This window comes from Medicago sativa, chromosome 4 (genome assembly GCF_051527215.1).
Source record: "Medicago sativa cultivar Bolivia chromosome 4, Bolivia_mono, whole genome shotgun sequence".
Classification (NCBI taxonomy): domain Eukaryota; kingdom Viridiplantae; phylum Streptophyta; class Magnoliopsida; order Fabales; family Fabaceae; genus Medicago; species Medicago sativa.
In genome coordinates, this window is record NC_140752.1 from 4,812,733 (window position 1) to 4,830,558 (window position 17,826).

The 17,826-nt window shown below is 36.4% G+C and overlaps 1 protein-coding gene across 1 annotated transcript; it reads right to left on the reverse strand.

Moving 5' to 3' along the window:
• Positions 1–711, reverse strand: LOC146925659 (protein SMALL AUXIN UP-REGULATED RNA 9-like). The gene has a single exon (XM_085708041.1). It carries the CDS (start codon positions 644–646, stop codon positions 140–142), a length of 507 nt encoding a protein of 168 aa, XP_085564167.1. The 5' UTR covers positions 647–711; the 3' UTR covers positions 1–139.
• Positions 712–17,826: the final 17,115 nt, after the last annotated feature.

Genomic DNA, 17,826 nt, shown 5'->3' on the forward strand with positions numbered 1-17,826 from the left:
TTAACTAGAAAAGCATTATTATGAAACAAAATGGATCAACATTTGTCACTTCTTTTTAATCAATCAGCATTGCCTTTCACATATCAAAAGAAAAACTAGAAAAGCATACATAAATAAAAAAGAGAGACAAGAATTAATATCATCTACAAACTTGAGCATGATGAGTGGGAGTAACATCACAACTAACCATGTCCTTCTCTCCACCAAATCCAAACTCATGCAAGTTTAAGGCTTCTTTTTTATCTTCCACAATCTTCAATATTTTCTCAAACATTGATACTTGACATGGAATTTTGAGCACACCCTCTTGTTGGAAACCAAACTCCTCTTCAGCTTCTTGTAGCAACACCTCAAATGCTTTGTGTTTAAGGTAATCCATTGGAATAATGAATCTCTTGAGCTCTTTCCCAACACAAACAGCTAGAAAACCTTTTGGAACTATGTCCACATTGGAATTGGAAATAGAAACATCTGTGAATGACAAAGTTCTTTTCAAAAACTTGATGCCTTTATTGCCACTGCTACTACCACTACTACTTGAGTTGTTGTTGGTGTTGGATGCATTTGCAGCAACCTTTTTCCATTTCTTCAGAATTTGTTGAAGCCTAACAATATCTGTTATCTTGTTAGACTTCTTTGAATCCATCAATGCAATATGGTTATATTGTTTCTGTTCTTGCCTTATATTTTATGTAGACAGATTTGAGTGTGTGGAGTACTATGAATCTCGTGTGATTGTGAGTGATAGCGTAGTCATTTATAAGCCGAAGTTGCACAACTTGCTTTTTTTTTTTGAGGGAGCACAACTTGCTTTTTGAATACGTATTTCCTGCTATAGGGAATCCTCGCATTCACGTGCAGTTAACACATTCATAGTCGTTAAATCAACATCAGACAGTTTACATTTTTATGCAAATATTAACCTTTTTAAACTAAAATATAAAGTTTAAAATATGAACCATTCAATTTTAATATAACAGTCATTGATGTCCCAATGGTGTGAATGCGAGAACTACCCTCGTCACAATCCAAATTCAAAATTTTATTTTTTATTTTTTTCTAGTTTCCCACATATGGGTCTCTATTATTTTTTTTTTAATAAACTAAAATGAAATATATTATCAACACAAAATGTCTTTCCTAGCACAAGGTGTGCAAAGGAAAAACAAATAATTTGTACAATAGTTACAAACCGGTGAAAGAAAAAACAACAAAAAGAGCAACGAAAGAAATAACAACTAACTGTAACCCAACATAGTGAGGGACTAAGCCACCAACCATGGTAATTAAAAGAGAATAGAACAAATTTCTCCTTTAACCATGGGTCTCTATTAATTATAATCATACTCGAGACATTTCACACACTAAACATAGATACATTTAGGAATGAAAATTGGACCCGAACCTGATCGATACCTGTAACGGGTAGGGTAAAACTCCGCTTTCATGGGACCAGGCTTGGGTCTGGATAATCACCCGCAGATTTAAATGTATATAGACACGGGTAAAGAGTATTATACTGTCCAACCCCGCAACCCACATGTACATATTTATATAATATGATAAATAATATATTTATATTTGATGCATAATTAATTAATTTATTTAGCTATTTAAGCTTAAACCTAAACCTAAAAACTACTTATATAATAATCGATGGTGTATAAAAGTCAAACTCATACCGGTGTTAAATGCATATCAAATGTATCCATAAATTAAAAGTATATAATTCAACTTATCTGGGTTGGTCTAGTGGTGATGACTTGAGATATTAAAATGTGTTTATTGTAAGGTCTTAAGTTTGATTCACTTGATACCGATTTTGGTAGGTATGTCTATAGAATACTTAATCTGACTTTAAATGGAACCCACACAAATAGACGGTGGGATTGTACTTCCCAATTAGTCAATCATTGAGTCATATACTACTAAGTTTTCAAAAAATTATATATACTCTCTCCGTCATTTTTTACCTGAGCCTCAACAAAAATTATAAATTAAGAAAAATGTTTAAGTAATAAACTTGTGTCAAATGTGTGTTAATTTTATAGATTTATCCCAATAATTATTAATACCATAAGAGAGATATAGATGGATAGCTTATGCTATTTAGCCATTGGAAACTACTTGTAATTTTATATTTTTTTGGTATGTGGAGTATCATTTATACTCTATTTTCTAAGGCGGGTTGAGTACTATTTGTAATTCTTTTGTTGTTTATATGAATTTACTTTTCTTTTCTTTTTTAAAAAAAAAAAAATAAGAAAGAGAAAATGTATTTATGTTGTTCAATGATAGATTAAATAAGAGCATTTTTAAAAGAAGAAAAAAAAAGTCATCAACTCATACTTTCCCCGATCACTATTATAAGAAAATATTTTATTTTCATGTTCATTAAATATTTGATGTGTCTAGTTTATAATATAATTCAATTAATACACCAGTTATTCAATAAATCGGAATGTTTACTTGTAATAATGACCTGAAACAATATACTACACAAAACTTTACAAATTGCTTTTGTCAAAAAAAAAACTTTACAAATTGCTATTTATAAAGAAACAAAGTAAAAGTGAAAAATAGTTTTACATGCATCCGTTGAAAAAAAAATATACACATATCATTAAATATAACTCTTTTTAAATTATCATATGCATTTATTGTTATTTTTACAAATAAATACTTAAAGTCTTGTTAACGAGTGCCCCCATATACTCTTTAAAGATCCCAAATTTATAAAGTCAAATATTATAAATTTCAATGCATTGATTACACATATTTTAATAAAAACTTACTATTAAATATTTTTAAAGAGTACATCGAAGACACTCGTTAACATTTCTTATACTTAAATATTAGTAATATCGTGGACTTTCTTTTTGTCAAAAAAATATTATGGACTTTCTTAGAAAAATCAAGTTAACCACGTGCTTCTTTTAGTCTTAATTAAACAATTTTTTACTTTCTAGACTCATTAAATCAATGATTTGTATGATCTATATTCGTTTAATTAAGACCGGATATAAAATAATATTTGTACTTATGTAGAAACTAAAGCTAGTCGCATACTGATTAGAAAAAGAACGCAGTCTCTCTACAAACCCTTTTCTGCCGCCAACACCTCCTATTTACCAATCTCAGATCCAGCCATGTAGATGCTGGTATCGGTGGTGCGATGAGCGGCGCCGGCCCTCCGTACCACCATCTTTTTGTTCTCTGGCGATGGGTTTTTTTTTTCTTCTTTCTTGTGTCTCTGTTCGTTTTTTTTCTTTTCAATCTGATGGTGTCCAAAGCTTTGTTAAATCCGGTTGTGTTCTATGGCAGTGGTGGCTCCTCATACGCTCTTGATTGTTCTCTGTTTGTCCACAGTTTTCGGTCCGGGTTCGTTCGATTTGATAAGGATTAGCGTGGAAGAGGTGATGGTGGTGTTGTAGGTATGGTTTTGGTGGTGAGGCAGTGATGGTGGTGATGTAGGTCACGGGTTAGGTGGAGGGAGGAGGTGATGGTTGTGTTATTGTGGTTGTGGGAGGAGGTGGTGGTGGTGATGTTGCAGTGATGGGAGGTGGTGACGGTTGTGTTGTTGTGGTGGTGGAAGGAGGTGATGGTGGTGATGTTGTGGTGATGGGAGGAGGTGATGGTGGTGATGTTGTGATAGTGGAGGTTGTGATGCTGTTTTGGTGGATCGGTGGTGAGAAGATACGGGTTTCGGGTTGTGTGTGTGGTTGCGGTTTGTGGTGTTTGGTGACGGTTTTGTGGTGTGTGGTGGTGGTGATGCAGTAGGAAGACGGAGCATCAGAATCGTTTCTCACGGTTGTTTTCGGTGATGTTTAAACGGTGGCAAAATGGGTGGTGGCCAACGGGAGGGTTAGCGACATTATTGGTGTTTGCGTGGTGTGATGGAGATAGCTGCTTGCGTGATGGTTGGGGGGTTTTTGAAGTTGTGGTTTTTGCGTGGTGGTATGGATGGGGTAGACTTGGATAATCTAGTTTTCAGATTTTGTGACGGCTTGTGAGGATGTTTGAGTGATTTGGCACAACTTTTGTTTATGTTGTTGTGCGGAGGGTAGTCTTCGAATTTGGTGTCCTTTACTGTTTTCGAAGATAGTCCTTTATTAGGTGATGTTTCCTGTGGGTTTTTCAGATTGTCTTAGATGCACGGGTCTATGGGTTTACAATTGGGTGCTCCCCATCTATCATTTGTATGTTGCTATTTTACGACTCCTGGCCTAGCACCTCTTGTGCTGGTCAGGACTCATTGTGATTTTAATAAATTCCATTTTAGCTTCTTCAAAAAAAAAGACCGGATATAAAATATTATTTTGGTTCATTCATGCATAAAATAAACATACTGCACCATTTTTTTTTTAAGTATGTGTAAAAACTATCAAGTGTATTTTTTTTTTTGTTACTCCTTAATAAAAATAACTATCCTTAAAAAAAAGAATGAAAACTTGTAAAAAACAAGAATGAAATGAGTATTTCTTCTAGAATAAAATATAAACAAAAATGCTTCTTTTTTTTTTTAAGGGAAGCAAAAATGTTAATTGAAAGGTCGATGTATGTGGCTAAAAAATTTAATCCACATATATAAACTTTTTAATAACTTTTTTGCTTATTTTTAAGAGTACGCATGCATATTTGTTTAATGGAAAATGTTAACTTGTGCCCTTAAGACACATGTTAAGAATTCCACTAATAGAAATTATGTATCGGAATTTGTGTTAATTTATTGCTCAAAATGTTTAATATAATCTTTTTTCAATAAATTCTTACCATTAATGGAATGACATTAATGCTTAACATGTGCCCTAAGGACACAAGTTAACATGACCTTTGTTTAATCTAGATGTTTAGACCATGTTAAACAGTTTTAACTTGAACTTTAAGAAAAAACACAAACTTCAAAGGCGCATCTCATTAATTAGGATCATTTTGTTTTTCTTTTTCAAGAACATGTCCATCGTGCCTTTCTCCCTTAAAAATCAATCAATGACTCAGGTTGCTTTTTGTGAGGCTATATAGCATCTTATTAATTAGTTTATGATTTATGAAAACCGGGTGTAAATATTAAGTATACTGACAAATCTCTTTTAGGTATTTTGGAACTCTTCAAATTATTTGCACAATTATATCAAGCGTATTGATAATAATAGTTTATTGAATAAAATGTATTTTAGAATTCACACATTTACTCTTGTGCACAATTATGTTTTAGGATTTGAATATGTGTCCGGTCACTATTATAAGTAAAAATCAATTTTTAGATTCATTGAATAAATGATGTATTTGGTCAATAATATAGACTAAATACATCATTTAATAATTGAAACTAAAAAGTTGATTTTTGTTTATAATAGTGACCGGAGGAAGTATATGTTTTGTAAAATAATGTGAACAAAAGAATACATCTACAATAATAAATATTGAAGGGATGTTCCTCTCAAAAAGTTATGGAATGGATGATGATTAGCATATTAGACTTGCTTGAGCTATTGGAGTTTTCACTTTTCCTTTAATTTTAGGTGAAAGTTCAAGTATCTTTGATGTCTAGTTGAGTTTGTATCTATATCTAATCATTCAATATTATAGCATATTTTTACATTAATTTTTTTAAAATACATTAAAATTTTGAATAAATCTTGCCTAAAGGCACCCCAATTAAAATTTCAAACTACTTAATAAATTAACTTAATTTTATTGTTGTTACTTTTTTTTTAGAGAATTGCTTACATTTATGTTACAAAAGAAAAATGATCTAGAAAAAAATTCTTTTTTTATAATTTTTCTTTTTATGTAAGTTGGGTATCCTTTGCGTGCAACTTATGATATTAATCTTCGAGCCTTACTAGACCTAAATAGGCGGCAACTCACACTAAAAATTTTAACTGTGGCATGTTCATGGCTAATTTCAAACTCAAAATATGGATTAGGTCATAAGAGATCCGTGTCATTTCATCTAAGCATTTTTAAGTTTTTTTTATAATTTTTTTCCTTATAAATTTTAAAATTTAGAAGAAACTTTTTTTCTAAAGTAAACATATACGTGCCAAGCGATGAGTCCGTGGTTCTTGTTTCTCCATCATATCATCATATATCACATTCACAAAAACATAATAATGTATCAATCAATTATCAATATTCAATCATTTATTTCATATATCATCTATGTGCAGAATTTATTGATAATTTACTTTAAATATTGTCCGGTGTAGGAAAAATGAAGCAATCAGTGTTTGCTGCTGATACTGATTACTAATTCAACTTTCTTATTTTTTTCCTGGTCAGTTATGTGTATGTAGATGATTATTTATTTGCAACTTGAATATATTATTCCATATCTGCTTTATTGGATGCTTACAAGATCTCAGAAGGTGGTGCTCTGTTATTTCCATGTGAATTTGCCCATTGATTTATCCAACAAACTAATATAAAAACTCTAAGCCAGCAGATTGAAATGGTGATCTTATCAATAAAATCATATTATTATCTTTTAATTCTTTATATATTTGGTTGACTCACCCCTAAATGATTAATCATCGTATACCGTACTAAGATTTCTATTTGCAGCATTCATTTCCATTAAAAGAATATTGTACTCTGCCTTGACCATGTTCTCTCTTTACTCCTACATCTTAGGCATGTTTGGTTTGCAAAATTATTTTATGTTTTTATTTTTTATTATTATTTTTTTAAAACAGATTGTCATTTTCAAGTTTTGAAAAAGTATGTTTATTTGACTTTAATTTTTTTTTTACTTTAATTTTTTACTTTTAGTAATTTTGACTAACATTTCTGAAAATATTTTCTATTGATAAAATCAAAATGCATTCTATAAATTAAAAAATGTGTTGATGAATATTGCTAATAAAAAGAAACTATGTTATAAAATAAAGATAAAATATGAAATGAGTTTATAAAATGGGGTTCTCTTTATCTTGTCAAATATAAAAATTTAATATTGATATCAAAGTTTATTGATTCATGTCACTCAATTCAAGTTCAATAGTGTTAGGTGTAAGAGGCATGTTAGAAAAATTCAAGTTCCACAGAGAATAAAGGTAACGTCTAAAATGATTTATGAAGATGTGGCACTATTTTATTTTGATTTTTTCAAAAAAAAAATACCCAGACAGTCTTAGTCTAAAAAAATATAAAAACTAGAAAATTCACTAAAGGTGAGAGCTTGGGCATGTTATTTCTAGGATACAAAACAATGGAGAGAAAGAGATTTAAAAATTGAATTGTGAGACCTTGTATTGTGTGAAATACTACAAACCTTTGAACAAGAAGAAGAAGATAATGGTTAATGCACAATAAAATTTCAAATGATAAAAATAAATGACTTAGATATCAATGGTAAGTTCAAAATCAACCATCACCATTTTATTTCATTTCTATTTTCCAATCCATTTAAGTATTAAAAAAATACTCTAAAATGCAAAATAAATGGGTTGAAGTTGTGACTACGCAGCCAATGTCAATCCCAACAATACAAGGTGAGATGAAAATTATATTTAGCATTATGTGACACATTATATTAACAAATATCCAAATTTATATTTTGAAAGTTCCTCCCACATAATTTGCTTATGTGTGAATGAAATAATTTTTTTGATGGTGAGTTGAAAATTTCAAAAGTTCTAGATTAAAAATCGAAAATTTAAATTTCAAAAACAAAATTCAAATCCATGCAGTAAGACAAATAATAAAGATTGCTCGATAGGAAACATCTTTATCAGTACTGATGGTAACTATGTGCGAGAAGTGATTTTGGAAATGAGATTGTATGGGGAAGAGTTCTGGCCCATGTAGTTCCTTGTCTCTATCTTAGTTTGAGTGATGTCTTATTTTCCTAGGATAAACATATTTTGCATGCATAAATGATAAGTGTTTAAAAGTGATATATTTCATATAGGAGTTTAGGCATTTTAGTGACTTGTTTTGCAAGATTCTCTATGGAAAACTCCAATTATTGTGTAAATATGTCATTTATGCTTTTGAGCCTTATTCTACCCTTTTTGTGCAGGAAAATACAAGCAAGGAGCAAGAAACGTCAAAGTTCAATGTCCTACGCTATTAGCGTGTCCTACGCTATTAGCGTGAGAAGAAATGGCCAAGGTCAGAGAGATACGCCATTAGCGTACCTGGGGCGTAGGTTTTGGAGAACTCTTGAAGAGTACGCTAATAGCGTATTCTGAGCCATTAGCGTACAAGCTCCAGAGAGCTACGCTATTGGCGCACCTGGAGCGTAGCTAGTCAAGAAGAACTACGCTATTGGCGTAAACTACGCTATTAGCGTAAATATTCCAGAGAGATACGCTATTGGCGTGGCTGGAGCGTAGCAGCAGGGCAAGGCCAACGTGGCACTCTCCTATTGGCCAGATTATAGGCCGCCTTACCACGCTATTAGCGTGAGTTGCGCTATTAGCGCAGGTGTAAAAATGCAGGCCCATTTAAATAGCATTCTTCCCTCTCTCTACATATTATTGACTATTCCATTGAAACATTTTATACATTTCTAGAGAGAGGTTAGAGCTATTTCATAGAGAGAAACACAAAGCAAGTGATTAAGGAGTAGATTCAACCCTAGATTCATTGAGACATCAAGGATCTTGGCATGGAATCTTCATCTTTCCTTCCTTCCTTGCATTAGTTTACATGTCTATATGTAACTATCACCTTCTCTGTAGTATTGAGGTAACAATCAAGCTATTATGTAATCTTTTGACCTTTTAATATATAAGGTTCTAGCTTAATGATTCAATATTGTTGTTATTCTTGCTTTTAATGCTTTCAAAGAGATTCAAGATGATTTGGACACAAACCCTTGAATCTAGAACTAGAATAACAATCTATCTTATGTTATATCACTCTTGACAAGTTTGTAAACCTTTGATAATTACTTTTAATCAAGCTTTTAATGCTTTCGGATATTTAATCAGGCTGGACACGGTCGATTAAGTCATCCGATCGACTTTGTTATCGTTTAAGGAATTTGGACACGAATGTTTAAACGCTAACTTGGAAATAACGATGTCGCTTTGGACACGAAGGATATTGTAGAAATGATTGTAATAATATTGGTTATAAAGCTAGAGTCTGTTAATCGATCGAGAGATTGCTGCTGTTATGCTTGCTCGTTATCTTATACCGCAAGCGAAATAGTTCGATCCCCTCTCGTTTTTACTTTAGTGTAAAATATGGATATAGTGTTACAAACAAACAAATTATATCCAAACCCTTAATGTGAACGATTGTGTAAATGCTTATGATTAAACGTAACTCCCTGTGGAAACGATCCTATATATACTCACGTGTACATAGTTATATGACGTGTAGGAAAAATCTTACATCAAAATGGCGCCGTTGCCGGGGAGTAACGGAAATTTTTGTCATAAGTATTGAAACAATTTTGTCATGTTAAGTCAATTTTGCACAAAATTCTTTCATGCATATACATATACACATATACCATTCATTTTTTTTATATGCTAACCACCTTGTATAGTCTTGGTGAACTTTGTTTATGCGAGGTACCGTTGCTAGCGAAGACCTACAATTTGATCCAGAAATTGAGAAAACTGCTAGGTTACTTAGAAAGCAAGCAAAGGAAGCTAGGAGATTAGCCAGGCTGGCTCAGCTGGAATCTTTACTTTTTATTCCTTCTCCGTCAGGTTCGGTGCATACTATTTCACTTAGTGATTCTCCACATTCTTCACCACATTCATCTCCGAAGAGTGAACCAGAAGTAGTCATGGCTCAAGAAAATGATAATGATGCTCTACCTATGTGGATTAGTCCGAGGAGGCTAGCTAATCTTGGCAATCGTAATGCCAAATCAATTGAGCTGAAGTCGGGGTTGATAAACTTGATAACTCATAACCAGTTTACCGGTATGGATCATGAGGATCCATATAAACATCTTACCAACTTCTATGTTACCGCCGGTACACTTGGTATGAAGGAAGATGAGGAAGAGGGTGTGTTTGTGCAATTGTTTCCTCATTCTTTGATCGGGAAGGCTAAGGAGTGGTATCTTGATCAACCAACTTCTTTGATGGAAAATTGGGGTGAGCTAGAGAAAGCATTTCAAGAAAGGTTCTTTCCGGAGGATAGGCATCTTGAGGCTAAAACTTCAATTACAACTTTTGCTCAAGGCCAAAGTGAGACTCTTTGTGAAGCTTGGGAGCGCTATAAATCATTGCTAAGGAATTGTCCAAAGCATGGTTTTGATAGCCAAATGCAACTATATCTTTTTCGTCAAGGGCTACAAGACATGTCCAAGACGATGCTAGATGCAAGTGCTGGAGGTTCTATTGCTTTGAAAAACCCAGCTGAAGCTGTCAAAATCATTAATCAAATGGCTCTCAACACAAGAAAATCCTCTCACAACCGGAACCCTAATCAAAGGAAAGTCGGTATTCTGGAACTAGAAGCAAATGATGCGGTCTTAGCTCAAAATAAGCTCCTCACTCAACAAATAGAAGCTATGCAAAAGGAGATGAGAGCTATGCCTAAACAAATTCTTGAATCTCTCAAGCAAGAAGGAGGAACCGCTCAAGTCAATACTTGTGGACTTTGTACGGGGGATCATCCAACCGGCTATTGTCCCGAACCCGGTTCTTTTGAAGAGGAAGAGGTCAACTATGTGGGAAACCAACAAAGGCCTAACCAACCACAACAAGCCGGAACCTCACAACAAAATCCGGGTACTTCCAACTTCCAAGGAAGGTATCCGGCCAACCAAAACCAACAAAGACCTTGGAGAACACCGTACAACAATAACTACCAATATCCTCAATCAAATTTCTACCAACAACCTTTCCCCCAATTCCAACAACCCTTCAATAATCAATACCAATTTCCACCACCAAATAACCCCCAACAACCTAACAATTCCCAAAGCACCGAGGAGGTCTTGAAACAATTCATGCAAGTGTCCATGGCTAACCAGAAAAACACCGACGCGTCGATCAAAGGCCTTGAGACACAAGTTGGTCAGTTAGCACAACAAATGGCTCAAGGTCCTTCGCAATTGGGAGCTTTCACCGCTAACACTCAACCAAATCCTAAGGAGCACCACAAGGCATAGCAGTCAAAAGCTATAGCTACAAGGAGTGGGAGAGTAGTAGGTAAAGGGGTAGGTGATGATATTGTTGTTGAAGAGAAGGAAGATGAAAAAGTTAACAAGGAGGGCATAGAGAAGTTCGAGGAGGATAGTGTAGAGATAGAGGAGGAAGTGTATATAAAGAATAAAGAAGCATTAGTTGAAAAAGAAAAAAATCAAAAAAGAGATCTTGAGGTACAAGTGGAGATGGAGAGGAAGAATAAAGATGTGGGGAAAGATAAAGGGAAGAAACAAGTGGTTGAGAAGCAAGTGGTGGCTCAACACTTACCATACCCACATGCTCCATCGAAGAAAGACAAAGAGCGGCAATACGCAAGGTTTCTTGAACTCTTCAAGAAGTTGCAAATTGATATACCATTCTCAGAAGCCTTGGAGCAAATTCCGGTCTATGCAAAGTTCATGAAAGATATCCTTTCAAAGAAAAGAAGAATCAATGATGAAGAGTCGATGCCAATTGTAGTGCTATTATTCAAAGAACAATGCCAAAGAAAGAGCAAGATCCGGGAAGAGTCACTCTACCGGTAGCTATTGGCACAACACATGTAGGTAAAGCACTACTTGATCTTGGATCAAGCATCAATCTCATGCCTTTGTCCGTTGCCAAAAGAGTTGGTGACCTTTGTATAAAGCGGACTAGGATGATGTTGCAATTGGCCGACAAATCCTTTGCAAAACCATTAGGTATGGCCGAAGATGTTCTTGTAAAAGTGGACAAATTTATTTTTCCGGCTGATTTTGTGGTTATGGATGTCGAAGAAGATGAGGATGTGCCTATCTTAATGGGAAGGAATTTCATGCAAACGGCTCGGATGATGATTGATCTTGATGATAATATCATGAAGGTCAAGGTAAATGATGAAGAGGTTACCTTCAACATCCGAGAGGCTTTGAAGTACTCGAAAGACAAGGGTGCGTGTTTCAAAATGGATGCAACCGAAGAAGTCATCTTGACTACTCGGAAGCAAATGCACAATAGAACACCCCTTGAGAGTGCTTTGGTGGACGCACTCAATGCTATTGATGAAGACGAAGCAAGTGCCATTGAAGAGTGTTTGAAGGAGCTAGATTCCTTGAAGGAGGTTCTTCCTAATCAAGCCATACTTGAAGATTTGAAAGAAGAATCCAAGGAAGAAGCCAAAGTTGATGACACCAAGGTAGAATTAAATGTTTTGCCATCTAATTTGAAATATGTTTTTCTTGAGAAAGATGGTACAAAACCGGTGATCATTAGTAGCTCCTTGTCCATCGATGAAGAAACAAAGTTGGTAGAGGTTCTCAAGGCCAACAAAGAAGCAATAGGGTGGAAGTTATCCGACTTGAAAGGGATAAGTCCATCTTATTGTATGCACAAGATTATGATGGAAGAAAACTTCAAGCCGGTAGCACAACCGCAACGCCGCTTAAATCCAAATATGAAAGAGGTGGTGCGAAAGGAAGTAGTGAAGTTGCTTGAAGCCGGCATGATCTATCCTATCTCGGATAGTGCTTGGGTAAGCCCGGTTCAAGTAGTTCCCAAGAAAGGAGGAATGACGGTGATCACTAATGATAAAGATGAGTTGATCCCAACTAGAACCGTCACCGGATGGAGGATGTGTATAGATTATAGAAGACTCAATCAAGCAACAAGGAAGGATCACTTTCCCTTGCCCTTCATGGATCAAATGCTTGAAAGACTCTCCGGTCAATCCTTTTATTGCTTCCTAGATGGTTACTCCGGTTACAATCAAATCGCCATGAACCCAGATGATCACGAGAAGACGGCTTTCACTTGCCCCTTTGGTATTTTTGCTTATCGAAGAATGCCATTTGGCTTGTGTAATGCACCCGCAACTTTTCAACGGTGTGTTCAAGCAATCTTCTCCAAACTTATTGGAAAATGCATGGAGGTGTTCATGGATGATTTCTCAGTTTTCGGTTCGTCATTTGATACGTGTTTGAATAGCTTGGATACCGTGCTGAAGCGGTGTATTGAAACTAGCTTGGTGCTCAATTGGGAGAAATGTCACTTCATGGTTACCGAGGGTATTGTCCTTGGTCATAAGATTTCTGCTAAGGGTATTGAGGTAGACCAAGCAAAGGTCGATGTCATAGGAAAGCTTCCTCCACCGGTAAATGTCAAAGGTGTTCGGAGTTTTCTTGGTCATGCCGGGTTTTACCGGAGATTCATCAAAGACTTCTCAAAGATTGCAAAGCCTATGAGCAACTTGCTCAATAAAGATAAGTCTTTTGTTTTTGATAATGAATGTCTTGATGCATTTGAATCTTTAAAAGAAAAGTTGACCACCGCACCAATAATCATTGCTCCTAATTGGGATTTAAATTTTGAATTAATGTGTGATGCAAGTGATTATGTTGTTGGTGCGGTCTTGGGTCAACGTAAGGATAAAATTTTTCATGCTATTCACTATGCAAGTAAGGTTTTGAATGAGGCACAAATCAATTATGCCACAACTGAAAAAGAGTTACTTGCAATAGTTTATGCAATGGAGAAATTTCGTTCTTACTTTGTAGGTTCCAAAATTGTTGTTTACACTGACCATGCAGCTATCAAGTATCTCCTTACTAAGTCCGACTCAAAGCCAAGGCTCATCCGTTGGATGTTGTTGCTTCAAGAGTTTGACTTAGAGATCAAGGATAAGAAAGGCACAGAGAATCTTGTAGCTGATCACCTTTCAAGGTTGACAAACAATGAGGTAACCAAGAATGAACCGGAGGTTCGTGAAGAATTTCCAGATGAACGGTTGCTAGCAATCAATGTGAGACCGTGGTTTGCCGACATGGTGAACTACAAAGCAATCGGGTTCATTCCGGAAGATTTTGAATGGCAACAACGCAAGAAGTTCCTTCATGATGCTAACCACTTTGTGTGGGATGAGCCTTATTTGTTCAAAATTGGAGCAGACAATCTCTTGCGTAGGTGTGGGGATGATGAAGAGGCAAAGAAGATCCTATGGCAATGTCATAATTCGCCCTATGGAGGTCACTTCAACGGGGAGAGAACAGCCGCAAAGGTACTTCAATCCGGGTTCTATTGGCCAACTCTTTTCAAAGATGCCAATTTACATTGCAAGTATTGTGATGAATGCCAAAGAACCGGATCAATGTCAAAAAGAAATGAGATGCCTCTACAACTCATCCTTGAAGTGGAAGTGTTTGATTGTTGGGGTATAGATTTTGTTGGCCCTTTTCCTTCATCATATTCAAATGAGTACATCTTGGTAGCTGTTGATTATGTTTCAAAGTGGGTGGAAGCCGTAGCTTCGCCTAAAGCCGATAGCAAGACGGTAGTGAAGTTCCGAAAAAAGAATATTTTCACCCGGTTTGGTACACCAAGAGTTCTCATTAGTGATGGAGGGTCACACTTTTGCAACACACAACTTGCCAAGGCCCTTGATCATTATGGAGTCAAGCACAAAGTAGCATCACCGTATCATCCGCAAACGAATGGACAAGCCGAAGTTTCTAACCGGGAGGTCAAACGCATACTTGAGAAGACGGTCTCTACATCTCGGAAGGATTGGTCGGCTAAACTTGATGAAGCTTTGTGGGCATATAGGACTGCATACAAGTCTCCTATAGGCCTCACTCCTTTCCAAATGGTTTATGGCAAATCTTGTCACTTACCGGTCGAGCTCGAACATAAAGCATTTTGGGCATTGAAGTTCCTCAACTTTGATCAAGAGAAAGCCGGTGAAAGAAGAAAAGTTCAAATGCATGAGCTTGAAGAATTGAGAAATCAAGCTTATGAATCTTCAAAGCTCTACAAAGAAAGGACCAAGAAGTATCATGACAAGAGGATCATTCTGAGACAATTCATGCCGGGGCAAATGGTATTACTTTTTAATTCATGACTGAGATTGTTTCCGGGCAAATTGAAGTCTAAGTGGTCCGGACCTTTCATGGTTAAAGAGGTCAAACCGTATGGAGCTGTTGAACTTGAGGACCCAGTCACCAAAGCCAACTGGACTGTTAATGGGCAAAGGCTTAAGCCCTACTTCGGTGGTGAAATTGATCGGTGTTTGACGACGATTTCACTAATCGAGCCATGATTTCTTCAAAATGCGTCAAGCTAAGGACGTAAAACAAGCTCTTGCTGGGAGGCACACCCAGTTTTGTAAGTATTTTTATGTTTATTGCATATAGTAGTAGTACATATACATTTACAATCAGAAATGAAAGACTTTGAAAAACTGATCCTGAAGCCTCACGCCAATAGCGAAATTTGCGCTATTAGCGTGAGAGCTCCAGAGAGCCACGCTATTAGCGTGAGTTTGGCGTGAGGGAAAAATTTTTGTGGGCCCAAGGGGAGTAACTCCCCTTAACTGCCCACAACCCACTCCCCTTATTCCTTTTACGGTTTCATTCTTCCCTTTTTCACTCTCACACACAAAAACTTCTCTCACTCACACACTAACCCTAAAAATCAAAACCCTTTTCTTTTGGGTTAATTGGTTCCAAGCATTCATCTTTGCATCATTCATTCTATTGCTTGCATTCAATCACTGCACTAACAGGTTTGATTCTCTTTCCTTTCCTTGTCTTGAATTGAAAAATACATGTTTTGACATGATTAGCAATGGTTAGGGTTAGGGTTAGAATTTTGATTTGTGAATAGAGATTGTTCTTCATTGATAATAGTTGGAAAAGGAACAATAATCATAACCCACATGCAACAAACATTCATCTTTTGATTTTGACCCATTTTGTAAATTTGAAAAATAAGGGTTTTGAATGATTTGTGTACCAATGTTGTGATTCTGATTCCTTTTCATGATTCTATTGTGTTTTAGAGACATAGGATGAAACCTAGGGTTGAAATTTGCTGGTTGGTGTTGTGAAATTGCAGGAACAAAGATTTTGAAAATTTGAAAATTGCAGGTACGAAGAACTACGCTAATAGCGAAATATACGCTAATAGCGAAAGTTTCCCAGAAAAATTTCGCTATTAGCGTGGCAAAATTTTTGATGTTTTTAAATAACCAATTCTGCTTTGTGCTAATATTTTCTATGCAATATGTTGGTGTTTCCTGGTTTTGTTGCAGATGGCACCGAAAAATGTTGAAAAAACTACCGGGACCAAACGTCCAAGAGGCAAAGGTGCCTCTACCTCTGCTGCACCTGCAATCCCAAACCGTTTCCCCACCCCTGCCCACTCTGCCAGGTTTAAGAAGATGGCACAGTACAAAACCTGGCACGAGAAAACCTTTGACATTCACCCTAGTGGTGAGCATGCTGATATGCTCCACATTTTCACTGGTCGCAAATGGACCAAACTCCTTGTGCCCGCAACTGAGATTAACACCGACCTAATTAGGGAGTTCTATTGTAATGCTGTCCCTGATGCCTCACCCGCTACCTTTGCTGAGACTTTCTCTTGGACTTCTTATGTCCGAGGAAAGCAAATCCCATTTGATAGGGATGCAATCAATGATTTCCTTGAAAATGCCTTAAACCTTGAACCATCTGAGGACCCCACAATGCCCACCTTGTGTACCTATGCTAAGAGAAACGCTCAAGGCAATTGGAAATTTCAGCAAATTGAGCGTGATATCATGAACAAGGGTAGGTGCTTTGTAAAGAATGACAAGGGAGAGATTAGGCATGCACTTACCAAGGAGATGACCGCTACTGCCCGCTTAGTTTTCCAATTCCTTGTCCACAATGCCCTTCCTAGAGCCCATACATCCGATGCCCCAAAAGCCGTTCTACCACTCATCTGGTGCATATTGAAAGAAGTGTCTGTTGATATTGCTCGCATCATAGCCAATGAGATGAAGGCTGTGGCTTTGAAAGTTGCCACGGGTTCTAAGAAGGTGGCATTGTTCTACCCGGGTTTGATTATGGGATTGCTTAAGGCTTATGGAGTGCCCATTTCTGGACCCTATGATGAAGATATTGAAGGGGCCATTACTGACACTCATATTCGCACCTGGGAGAAATCAGAGCAGAGGGCAGCCCAATACCATTTCTCTGATGATGAAGGTGGCCCATCTGAGGGTGCTGGTTCTTTTGACTTTTCAGGTTTGCAGACCTTTATGCTGGAGCAGCAGATGCATAACCAATACGTGAGGGACCAGAACAGCTTCTTAATGGATCAGAATGAGGCAATTTGGAGGAGCAACATGGGCATACACCAGGACCTTTACAATGCTCACATGCATCCGGGAAATGCTGAGTACCCGGTTATGACTCCTGAGCAGTACCAGGCTTATGTTCATTGGCCTGAGGGCAGGCCAAATCCTTATGTGGGGGTGGCTGATGCTGTTGATGATGAGGCGACACCTGATGATGCTGGAGTTGTGGGTGATGATGATGTGTACCAGGATCTTGATATGGATGATGCTGGAGAGGATGATCAGTGATCTGGGTTTTTAGTGATGTTTTTCTTTCTGCTTTCTAACTCTATGTTTTTATTTCATGTTGGAACAGTTGTTTAATTGGTTGTATTTTGTACTCTTCAAGCACTGTGGTTTTAGTGCTTGATTTGTTACTTTGTTACTTTATATTTAGTTTAATAACTTAGCTTTTTGGTTTAATAACTTATGCTTTGGATGAAATTTTTTGTTTACATCTTGCTTGTGTCTCTCAAAAGAAAATTGCTCATGAACAATAAATTTTAAAGTGCTCCATGGAGCCATGTTTGAGCAAAAGCAGGTGAGTGATAATGATATTACTGGTGAGAAAGCGTAAGGCCAAGG

Bases quoted from the DNA above. Each gene is read 5' to 3' on its own strand.
- LOC146925659 (XM_085708041.1), bottom strand. From the start codon at position 646: ATGGATTCAAAGAAGTCTAACAAGATAACAGATATTGTTAGGCTTCAA.